The 11,296-nt window shown below is 36.1% G+C and overlaps 1 protein-coding gene across 1 annotated transcript; it reads left to right on the plus strand.

The window, feature by feature from the left end:
* Nucleotides 1–1,077: 1,077 nt before the first annotated feature.
* On the plus strand, nt 1,078–8,502 carry LOC125659767 (uncharacterized). Its single transcript, XM_048891542.2, has 12 exons — nt 1,078–1,210; nt 1,333–1,450; nt 1,744–1,871; nt 2,171–2,264; nt 3,478–3,602; nt 4,897–4,990; nt 5,102–5,232; nt 5,787–5,889; nt 6,398–6,561; nt 7,326–7,443; nt 7,838–7,995; nt 8,091–8,502. Exons 1-12 carry the CDS (start codon nt 1,156–1,158, stop codon nt 8,240–8,242), a joined length of 1,440 nt encoding a protein of 479 aa, XP_048747499.1. The 5' UTR covers nt 1,078–1,155; the 3' UTR covers nt 8,243–8,502.
* The last annotated feature ends 2,794 nt before the right edge of the window (nt 8,503–11,296 follow it).

The following is an 11,296-nucleotide window of genomic DNA, read 5'->3' on the forward strand; positions in this document are numbered from 1 at the left end:
ATCGTCATCAGGTACTGAGCACCAATAGTGACTTGGATCGTCAGCGTTCTTCCTCTTTTTACGACTGCACATATCTCTTTACTGATTGTCTGCTAGCAATACACCATTTAGTATTGATGTCAACTGGATACTATCACGTGACCGCGGTGTATAAACGTCAATTCTAATCGGTCGTTTCGGTACATCCCGAAAGTTCCATATTGGGCCATGCATGATTCCTCTCCATTCTGTTCTGTCTTTGGTTTTCCTGGCGGTTTCACATCACGAACTGAATTCTGGTCTATTTCAACGGCTGGGAATTCCGACAAAAAGAAAAGTAGAATGTAAAACATGAAAAATGAATTTCAGTTTTGAAAATACATGTACACGAGTGTATATCAACTGCGACGTACGTTGCACGCCCTCATACCTCATGAAGTGCGTTAGCTTGAAGCGTCACATTGTTTGTACCCTCATGAATTTTCAAAAAATAAAATTCCTTTCTTAAATATCAGTGTACAGAGAGTTATCGACCTTTCATGATATAAATTTATATCAAAATACACAATGTGCAATCCTTTTCAAGATGCTAAGATTTCTTTTCCTGCAGGATTCTTATCTGGATCGGAAATATTCATCCACCACATAAATGTACATAATTTAGAATATTCCATGAATATTTCATGAATCGAGATGCGGAGATAGTGCAGATAGTGCTGTGAAATAAATTTGACTTCAATTCAATGATTTTTAAAGAAAACATTATGAACCTGGATTGACTCATTTAATTCAGGACGAACTGCTGCTAGCATCTGAATTTTGATTAAATGAGTCAATCCAGGTTCATAATGTTTTCTTTAAAAATCATTGAATTGAAGTCAAATTTTTTTCAACTGCTTGAGATGATGATTTCAATGTTATTTAATAGAACTACCAATGTACACAGGATAGAAAAATACATTATAAAATAATACACACGGGGTCGGCGTTCATCAGACAAAAGATTTTTGTGTTTACGATGACCTGTAAAAAACTTCATTCTTAAAATACCTCAGACATTTAATCCTATACGGTCAGGTGAATGAAAATGACACTGTCCTTGTGTCAGTTCAGTTACGACGAAAAACACGTCTGTCACTAATTTAGGGGAACCTGTCCCGCAAAAAATGTAGAGAGATGATGTCGCGTGTAGTCCTGTGTCTGTTTGTCATTGTGGAATTTACTGTTCGGGGTAGGTTTTCTGGAATTGTACCGCAACTGTATATCATTAATATGAGTAGTATGAAGGTACCTCATAAGGAGGTCATTAAATATGTTGTAGTCTTACATTAATATTGTTTTCTGTGTGCGCAGTTCTTGGAAGCTCGGGATTTACAGACCCTCCACATTCAACGTGTAACGCCTCTGCAGTGTTTAACTGTGAAATGGGGAAAGCAGGCGTTCATTACGAAAAGTCCATTGACGCGTGCAAGTCAGTTTTATTTCTTTTTTCATTTCTTGTTTTAAAATGTTTACTTTGGTTCAGTAAAAAATATCATGTGATAAGGCTATCAAAAATACATGTACGATGCAAACGAAAAGAGTATCTACTGATCAATTTGAAAAAAGTAAACTTATTGCATAAAATCTCTATATTTCATTAATCTCCATATTTCTTTAATCATTTCACGACTGTTTTAAATCTCATACCGTCTGCGTCATTACAGTTGGTTTCTTGGAAATTAGAGTTGTCCTGTTTTTGCTAATAATGTCTCCTGTTTTAAGTCTATATGAATACTGGGGGAACTGTTTGAAATCCCATGAGAGAGATTGCAGAGGAGACAGTTATTATGAAGAACGGGTGTACAGCCACCGGTTTGACGGGGCGTATTACTGCCCTTGGCTATTTTCAGGTAATACCATAATCTGTCAAATACGGATTAAAACGTATTTTGAATGTAAGGAGGCTTCACAGTAACCGATGTTATTGTATGTTTTTAAACAGTGTACGGTACTATGTGATCCTGAAAGACATTCTGCTTTTTCCAAATTATCAATACGATCTTTCGCTTAACATTGGGTGTTTTTTTTTTCTTGTTTGGACAAATACTATAATACAAATCTATATAATCACATCTGTACTAATTAATCGTCTTCATCATCAAATGTCAAGTGTATTTCAATTCAATGTTTTCACGTTCTTCTTCACAAGATGACCAGCCGGCTCCTAGCTGCGACAAAAGGGCGCTGTATCAATGTAGATTACGTAATAACTACGGGCACAGTAGCAAGACGAACAAGTGCCCGTAAGTATACAAAACAATGGCGCTGAGTTGTCTCAGACAATGTGTGAAAATTGTTCACTGTTTGTTGTGTGTACATTGTTTGTTGCGTGTACATTATACACTATTTGTTGTGTGTACACTATTCACTATTTGTTGTGTGTACACTATACACTATTTGTTATGTGTACATTATTCACTATTTGTTGTGTGTACACTATTCACTATTTGTTGTTTTGTGTACACTATTCACTATGTGTTGTGTGTACATTATTCACTATTTGTTGTGTGTACATTATTCACTATTTGTTGTATGTACATTATTCACTATTTGTTGTATGTACATTATTCACTATTTGTTGTATGTACATTATTCACTATGTGTTGTGTGTACATTATTCACTATGTGTTGTGTGTACATTATTCACTATGTGTTGTGTGTACATTATTCACTATGTGTTGTGTGTACACTGTTCACTATTTGTTGTGTGTACATTATTCACTATTTGTTGTATGTACATTATTCACTATTTGTTGTATGTACATTATTCACTATTTGTTGTGTGTACACTATTCACTGTTTGTTGTGTGTACACTGTTCACTATTTGTTGTGTGTACACTGTTCACTATTTGTTGTATGTACATTATTCACTATTTGTTGTGTGTACATTATTCACTATTTGTTGTGTGTACATTATTCACTATTTGTTGTGTGTACATTATTCACTATTTGTTGTATGTACATTATTCACTATTTGTTGTATGTACATTATTCACTATTTGTTGTATGTACATTATTCACTATTTGTTGTATGTACATTATTCACTATTTGTTGTGTGTACACTGTTCACTATTTGTTGTATGTACATTATTCACTATTTGTTGTGTGTACATTATTCACTATTTGTTGTATGTACATTATTCACTATGTGTTGTGTGTACATTATTCACTATTTGTTGTGTGTACACTGATCACTATTAGTTGTGTGTACATTATTCACTATTTGTTCTGTGTACACTATTCACTGTTTGTTGTGTGTACACTATTCACTGTTTGTTGTGTGTACATTATTCACTATTTGTTGTGTGTACACTGTTCACTATTTGTTGTGTGTACACTATTTGTTGTGTGTACACTGTTCACTATTTGTTGTGATATGTACATTCTTTATATTAATCAAATAGCATTTACTTTTTTTTATCTATTTGTTATATTGAGACTTTTTCTACTTTAGATTTCTCATTGAGCAAAGGGACTGTCTTGAATCTTTTCGAAATTCCTGCTCAGAATACAACAAATATTCCGAGCTGATGCACAACTGGAAATACACGGTGCATCTAGACTGCCCTGAACTTCAAGGTAAGTGTTTGATTGTTGTTGTTTTCAACGAAATCCGAGAAACTACACTCAAAGAATTTTCAGTAATTTTATGAAGGGAAAGATAATAGAAAATATAAGAATGATAAAGAAACCATACAGGTCCTGAAGCAGAAACAGCTGAATTTGAAGTTTAAATGCCACAATAATCCCATAATCAAAGGCTTCGAAAACGGGAGGTTGTGAATTCGAATCCCTCTCTCACGCGATGGATGCATCAACCCTTAGACATGTAACGGAGGTGCGTGTAGTGATTGCACATTCGCCAAACGCTCGAAATCTAGAAGCGAGAATCACGGGTCGGTCGGATGAGCCTTAAAAAATTAGGCAGGTGTGCTTGGGTTGTTTTTTTTTTTACGTCCCGTCGAGAAATTTTCACTCATATTGAGTCGTCACCAGCTGTAGGTGAAGTACATTGTACCACAAATTTAGACCTATGCTTAGCGCTCAGAGCCGTAGCAGTGAAGTTTCCCTATCCTGCCAACGACTGCCACGACATGGAACCTCCTGTCTTAAGGTCATATCCGAAAGACCCGCGATTCTCACTTCTAAATGCCAAACGTTTGGTGAAGGAGCAACCACTGCCTTAGGTTAGGCTTGAACTCACGACCTTCCGGTTATGAAGCGAACGATCTACCACTGAGCTACCGCGACCGTACCGGAGGCAGGTGTTGGAACGTTAAAGAACACTTGGTGATACGGCCTAGAGCACCACCGTGTTAGTACCAGTATGTATATACTACTAATAAACCTCCGCAGTGGCCTAGAGGTTAGAGCGTTTGCCCCGCATGCGGAAGGCCGGGGTTCGTAACAGACCTAAGTAATTAAAACAGCTAGCGACAGTTCCATCACCAAACGCACGGCATCAGGTTGCCAAACTCTCGGCATCGGTTGTGAATGTCACGAGTCCTCGGAGATGACCTTAAAAACGGATGTCCCGTGTCACAGTAGGCGTGGCACGCTAAAGAACCCTCACTGTTCAAAGGCCAAAAGCGCCGAGCATAGACCTAAATTTGAAGCCCTTCATCGGCCTTGGTGGTGTCTCCATATGAGTGAAAAATTCTCAAGAGGGACGTTAAACAAGATACAATCAATCAATATACTACTAATCCAAAAACACGCGGGACTATATTTTTCTCTCGATACTTGTTCATAATAGTTATTCTTGCAAAAGTTTTAGACACACCACATTGTATATTAATTACAGACTCCTGTTTGATTTTATTACTCTTTTTTGAGAATTTGTCACTCCTAGATGCGTCATCTTTCTTTACAGGATGCAATAGAACGCTCTATCAGTCATGCTGGGACAAAGTAGATTTTACAAAAGTGGACTTTTACGACCCCTCCTCATTCCACTTGCTCTGTGGGTCTGTATGATTTTTTTTTTAAAATTATTTCATGCATCCAATTTTCCTCAATTTGTTCTGAAGTCTTCTTGATTCCACATCGCTGATTTGTTTTCTTTTAAATTGAAATAGCGACAATCTGGACGACACGTTACCGTGTATCATTGACCAAACAGAACGATGCAAATACCAGGAGGAAGCCTTGCTGAGTAAACACCAGTGGAACTTTCAGATGCTGGTTTATTCCTGCTATGGAACCTCAGGTCTGTTTCTAATCAGTAGGATATCTCAGTACTAAGGTGCCTACTGTAGTGTGGACGTTTTGGTCTGTTTCTGATCAGTAGGATATCTCAGTACTAAGGTGCCTACTGTAGTGTGTACGTTTAGGTTTGTTTCTGATCAGTAGGATATCTCCGTAGTAAGGTGCCTACTGAAGTGTGGACGTTTTGGTCTGTTTCTGATCAGTAGAAGATCTCAGTACTAAGTCGAATTCGGGCGACAAAAACTTGTGTTTTTTTTTAAACACATAACCCTGCCCCACCACCACCACCACCCCCACCCCCCTTACCCAACTACTTGAATTTAGGTTTTTTTTCATCTGGCATCAGTCTTTTGATCTTGCCCAGTACACGCTGTAAGAATTGATAATTGATTTCATCAATTTATTCAGAGTGCAATGTTTTGAAAACTAAATGAATACTTATACTTTATTCAGAATGGCTTATGCGATATTGTGAAATTAAATGAATGTGTATACTTTATTCAGAATGGCTTATGCGATATTGTGAAATTAAATGAATGTGTATACTTTATTCAGAATGCAATCTTGTGAAATTAAATGAATGTGCCCTTGAAAACTATTCTGAGAATGTTTGGTTGATGACCGTACCGGCTCCAGCCCAGACAAGAGCGATATGCAGGTAAAATAAATCTATTATAAAAACAAATTTAAAGAAGGAATTTAGGAAAATGAAAGTAATTGGCCAACAAAATCTGTATTGGAAACAGAATGAACAACTACATGATGTCGTATAGTCCTGACGCTGGGCAAAAATGTGAATGTGTAGATAGAGAGAAGGAAAAACAAAAGGATGTGAATGTATGGATAGAAAGAAGGAAAACAAAAAATAAGAATGCTTAGAGAGAAGGAAATACAAGATATGTGAATGCATAGATAGAGAGAAGGAAAATCCAAAAAGATGTGAATGCATAGATAGAGAGAAGGAAAATCCAAAAAGATGTGAATACATAGATAGAGAGAAGGAAAACAAAAAATTGGGAATGCATAGATAGATATAGAGAGAAGGAAAATCCAAAAAGATGTGAATGCATAGATAGAGAGAAGGAAAACAAAAAATTGGGAATGCATAGATAGAGAGAAGGAAAAACAAAAATGTTGGATAAACTGTAGGGAATTTTTTTTTCCAGAAAATCCCAAGCTTACATGAAGTGTGTAGCACCTTTCCGAAAAGACTGTCTCCAGCACAAATCGCAGCTGCAGTCAGTCGGTCACGTGTCGCTGTCTGCCGTGGTCGATAGGATGGAGACACTGTACAGATATCTCTCCCTGATATGCATCGAGAAACACGATGGTGAATATTTATCATCAATGAATAACAAACAGGAATAAAGACGCGATATAAACGTAATGCCCATTGGCTGAATCTAAGTAGTATCGTTCCGATAACAGCGTGTCACTCACTTTTATTGAAATCTGTGGGTGAAATTTGCATGATGGATCAAGTTTCGTGACACGTTGCTATTAGAACGATAGTAAAAGTAATCAATGTTTTAATGGTTAAAATGATTAAGTTTAGTTTTACGAATTAGCAGTTGTCATGGACGTATATCTTACAGGTAGAATCAGACGTGTCTCTATCAAAGGTATAAAGGTTAATGTAAATATTTTGGCTTTTTTCTCAGTTTCGTATCATATATTGTTTGTAAATTATTCCTGAACAAAACATTGTATAAAACAAAGCTGTTGAGGTGGCTCACAACACCTTATTTGAGAGAGTTTCTCAAATCAGCACGAAGTAATTTAATCATGAATGCTTCGATGATAGGTAAGAAGTACATGTGTCAAAAAGGCCGAAAATATGCAACTTTGAAATTTACAAATCCAACATGATTTTAAACAAAATATATTTCATTAAATATGAACAAAAGACTGGTGGATTTGAACTCGGGATCTGTGGGTCACTAACCCGATACGTTATCCACTGAGCTACAGTAATTTTACAAAGTATCTTAAAATTTGCCATCTTGTGACGTAATGTCACAAACATTACAAGTCTTGGTGTAGTGAGCTACCTTAATTAAACCATTCATGGCGGGTTTTTCTTGTCCTCTCTAGATATTATGAACTTCGGCGCAGGCTGTTACGACACCCAGACGACAGGGTTTGGACTCTTTGTTTGTGAATCTGACCAAACACCAATGAATCAGTACGCCCAAGACCAACAAAGATGTCTGTAGGTTTTACCATCCTCACAGCGACCGGACATTTTTATTACATTCATTTCTCGATAATGATACATAAACTCACAAAAATTCACGTCTTTTAAACAGGCTTTATTTGAGTTTTGTAGTACACATGTGATATTTTTAAGCTCATTGAACACATGATAGTTTATGCATTTTGTAGTATTTCCCTAATTATAAAGTTTAGTCAGATTTTTTTTTTTACATTCTACTACAACCTAGAATGCAGTATAATGATATTCACTGAATTAAAAGGAACTAAAGTATGAAGACGATTTATCTGTGAACAACAGAATATATCAAATTATGTTTTTCAATAAGTCTGCAAAGTTCATATGACTACAGGTGTCCTTAAATCTTAACAATAGACCTACTCTTTTCCAGGTCTCTGCAGAACCAGACTACATGTATCCGAAACGCTTTGTCGGAGAACGAGGCATGTGTTGAAGAGTCTATAGAAACAGCCCAGCACGTGGCAGCCGCGTGGGAGCAGTTTCTGTTGTCGTTACATCACGGGTTTACGTGCGATGGTTCTGAGCCAGGTAAATCTGATAGATTCGGTTGTATAACTAAACATTACTCAATGCTGCCGCACCACGTGGCTGTCGTCTGCTTCACTATATGTTTATTTTTCTAGTACGAATCACGACAAGAAAACCAACTACAGACAGGGGATCGACACGCGAAGTACTCGCTGACGTCAGTGGATCAAATGATATTTTAGGAGCACATTGGATAATGTGTTTCACAGCGTCTATCACTTTGAGACATTTTGTTCTTCATTTTTAAACTCATCTTAAATGTACATGTAACATATTCGTTTTAAACCAAAGAATGGAGTCTCAACACTTCATGCTGACTAAACATTTCCATTGCAATCATTATAGTATTTGATAACGATAGAGTGCGATTTCTCAAGTCCCATATCAATGATCATTGAACAGTTTCCTGCGCGGATCTTCAAGTGATATTGTAAAGATTTTATGAATATGTTTGAGATTAAAACATCTGTACTGGTTGTTGGCCTTCACACCAGGAGATAGTAAACACGTATGATGAAATGATTGTATATAGCCTAAAGCAACTCGTCAATGTTGTATATACTAATACCCCGCTTAAATGTCCAGTATATATCAGTTATTTAAAGGTTAGTTCACTTGTATCAGTTACTTAAAGGTTAGCTCACTTGTATCAGTTATTTAAAGGTTAACTCACTTGTATCAGTTATTTAAAGGTTAGTTCACTTGTATCAGTTATTTAAAGGTTAGCTCACATGTATCAGTTATTTAAAGGTTAGCTCACTTGTATCAGTTATTTAAAGGTTAGTTCACTTGTTTCTATCAGTTACGTAAAGGTTAGCTCACTTGTATCAGTTACGTAAAGGTTAGCTCACTTGTATCAGTTACTTAAAGGTTAGTTCACTTGTATCAGTTATTTAAAGGTTAGCTCACTTGTATCGGTTACTTAAAGGTTAGCTCACTTGTATCAGTTATTTAAAGGTTAGCTCACTTGTATCAGTTATTTAAAGGTTAGCTCACTTGTATATGTCAGTTATTTAAAGGTTAGTTCACTTGTATCAGTTACTTAAAGGTTAACTCACTTGTATCAGTTATTTAAAGGTTAACTCACTTGTATCAGTTATTTAAAGGTTAACTCACTTGTATCAGTTATTTAAAGGTTAACTCACTTGTATCAGTTATTTAAAGGTTAACTCACTTGTATCAGTTATTTAAAGGTTAGCTCACTTGTATATGTCAGTTATTTAAAGGTTAGTTCACTTGTTTCTATCAGTTATTTAAAGGTTAGCTCACTTGTATCAGTTACTTAAAGGTTAACTCACTTGTATCAGTTATTTAAAGGTTAGCTCACTTGTATATATCAGTTACTTAAAGGTTAGCTCACTTGTATAATTATGTCAGTTACTTAAATGTTAATTCACTTGTCTCTATAAGTTACGTAAAGGTTAGTTCACTTGTATCAGTTACTTAAAAGTTAGTTGACTTGAACTTTAAGTTAACTTGCCATGACTGTCTACATTTATAGATACCGTTATTTACTAAACGTTGACAACCAGTAGCACTTTGAATAAAGTACTGTGAAGCAACTGGGTCGTCGGCATTATTTCTTTCATTTGTATTTCCTAATTCTGAATTCTTTTGATGATTATCTTTTTTTAAAATTTCTTATTTTCATTCTTTAACTATCTAATTAGAATATCTTATTAGAAATATCATCAATTCAACACGGTAGCGGTAAACTAACAACTAATTTCTAAGGCAAACGAGATATTCTTATGCCTAAGCCGTATACAGTTAAACAAGACACAGACAATGTGATATGAATGACCACAATACGGACAGAGGAAATTTGGTGTGGATGGACATTAATCATGGTGGCGTGCTCCTGTAATCTAGTTACTTGGACGCCAGAGTTGATGACAGGCAAAAGCTTTCGGACACTTATTAAATGCTTCATTTTTTTATGTGCCGATATGGGTTTTTTTTAATATATAAATGAGAAGGATCAATTCAGAGTAAAAAAAAAAAAAAGAAACAAGAGGTCCATGGGCCTGAATCACCTCGGCCCTGCCATTTTTAAGCTGTTGTGGTTGTAAAAAAATATCTTAATCAATCTTTATTCCAATGAAATATTTTGATTCCATATTGTGGCCCCAACCTAGCCCCAAAGGATCACAACATCACTGAAAATAATTTCATATAACACAAAAATGTACACCAATTTGATTAACATGATCTTGGTGTTTTGGTAAGACCTAGATCATAGATTATGGTATGATACGAATAGACTTGCATTTGTCATAGGAAATCTATATACAAAATATGAAAGCTCTATCTTAAATGGTTGATGAGGTATTGAATAGGTCGGATTTTTATCAAAAGTATGTCAAACTTTATTTCTCCTATATATTCCCATGAAAAACTTTGATCCCCTATTGTGGCCCCACCCTACTCCTGAAGAATATGATTTAGTAAACTTGAATCTGTACTTTGTCAGAGACCTGCCATGTAAATATGAACTCTCCTGGCCTAGTGGTTCTTGAGAAAAAAAACTCTATATTTTTGTATGTAAAACTTTGATCCCCTATTGTGGCCCCATCCTACTCCTGAAGAATATGATTTAGTAAACTTGAATCTGTACTTTGTCAGAGACCTGCCATGTAAATATGAACTCTCCTGGCCTAGTGGTTCTTGAGGAAAAAAACTCTATATTTTTGTATGTAAAACTGTGATCCCCTATTGTGGCCCCATCCTACATGTACCTCCGAGGGCCATGATTTTAACAAACTTGAATGTGCACTATGTCAGAAAGCTTTCGTGTAAATGTTCTGGCCCAGTGGTTCTTTAGAAGAACATTTTTAATGATATTCCCTATAGATTTGTAGGTAAAATTTTGATCCCCTATTGTGGCCCCATCCTACCTCCGGGAGCTTTGCTTTTACAACTTTTAATTTGCACTATGTCAGGAAGCTTTCATATGACTGTAAACGTTTCTGGCCTAGTGGTTCTTGAAAAGAAGGTTTTCCTTGGGGGGGGGGGGGGGGGGGGGGGGTGTCATGATTTTGACGAACTTGAATCTGCACTATGTCAGCAAGAGTTGATGAAAATTTGAACTCTCCTAGCCCAGTTGTTCTTGAGAAGATATATAAATGACCCCACCCTTTTTTAATTTTCGTAATTAGCTCCCCTTCGAATGGGGCATCGCCCTTTATTTGAACAAACTGGCATCCCCTTTACCCATGGATAATTTGCGTAAAGTTTGGTTGAAATTGATCCAGTGGTTCTGGAGAAAAAGTCGAAAATATAAAAAGTTTACAGACAGACA

Source organism: Ostrea edulis, chromosome 9, assembly GCF_947568905.1.
Source record: "Ostrea edulis chromosome 9, xbOstEdul1.1, whole genome shotgun sequence".
Classification (NCBI taxonomy): Eukaryota; Metazoa; Mollusca; class Bivalvia; order Ostreida; family Ostreidae; genus Ostrea; species Ostrea edulis.

Excerpts from the sequence above, each read along its gene's own strand:
- LOC125659767 (XM_048891542.2), top strand. The coding sequence starts at position 1,156 with ATGATGTCGCGTGTAGTCCTGTGTCTGTTTGTCATTGTGGAATTTACT. Across the intron at positions 5,233-5,786 it reads TTCCTGCTATGGAACCTCAG|AATGCAATCTTGTGAAATTA; the intron begins GTCTGTTTCTAA and ends TACTTTATTCAG. Across the intron at positions 5,890-6,397 it reads CAGACAAGAGCGATATGCAG|AAAATCCCAAGCTTACATGA; the intron begins GTAAAATAAATC and ends TTTTTTTTCCAG.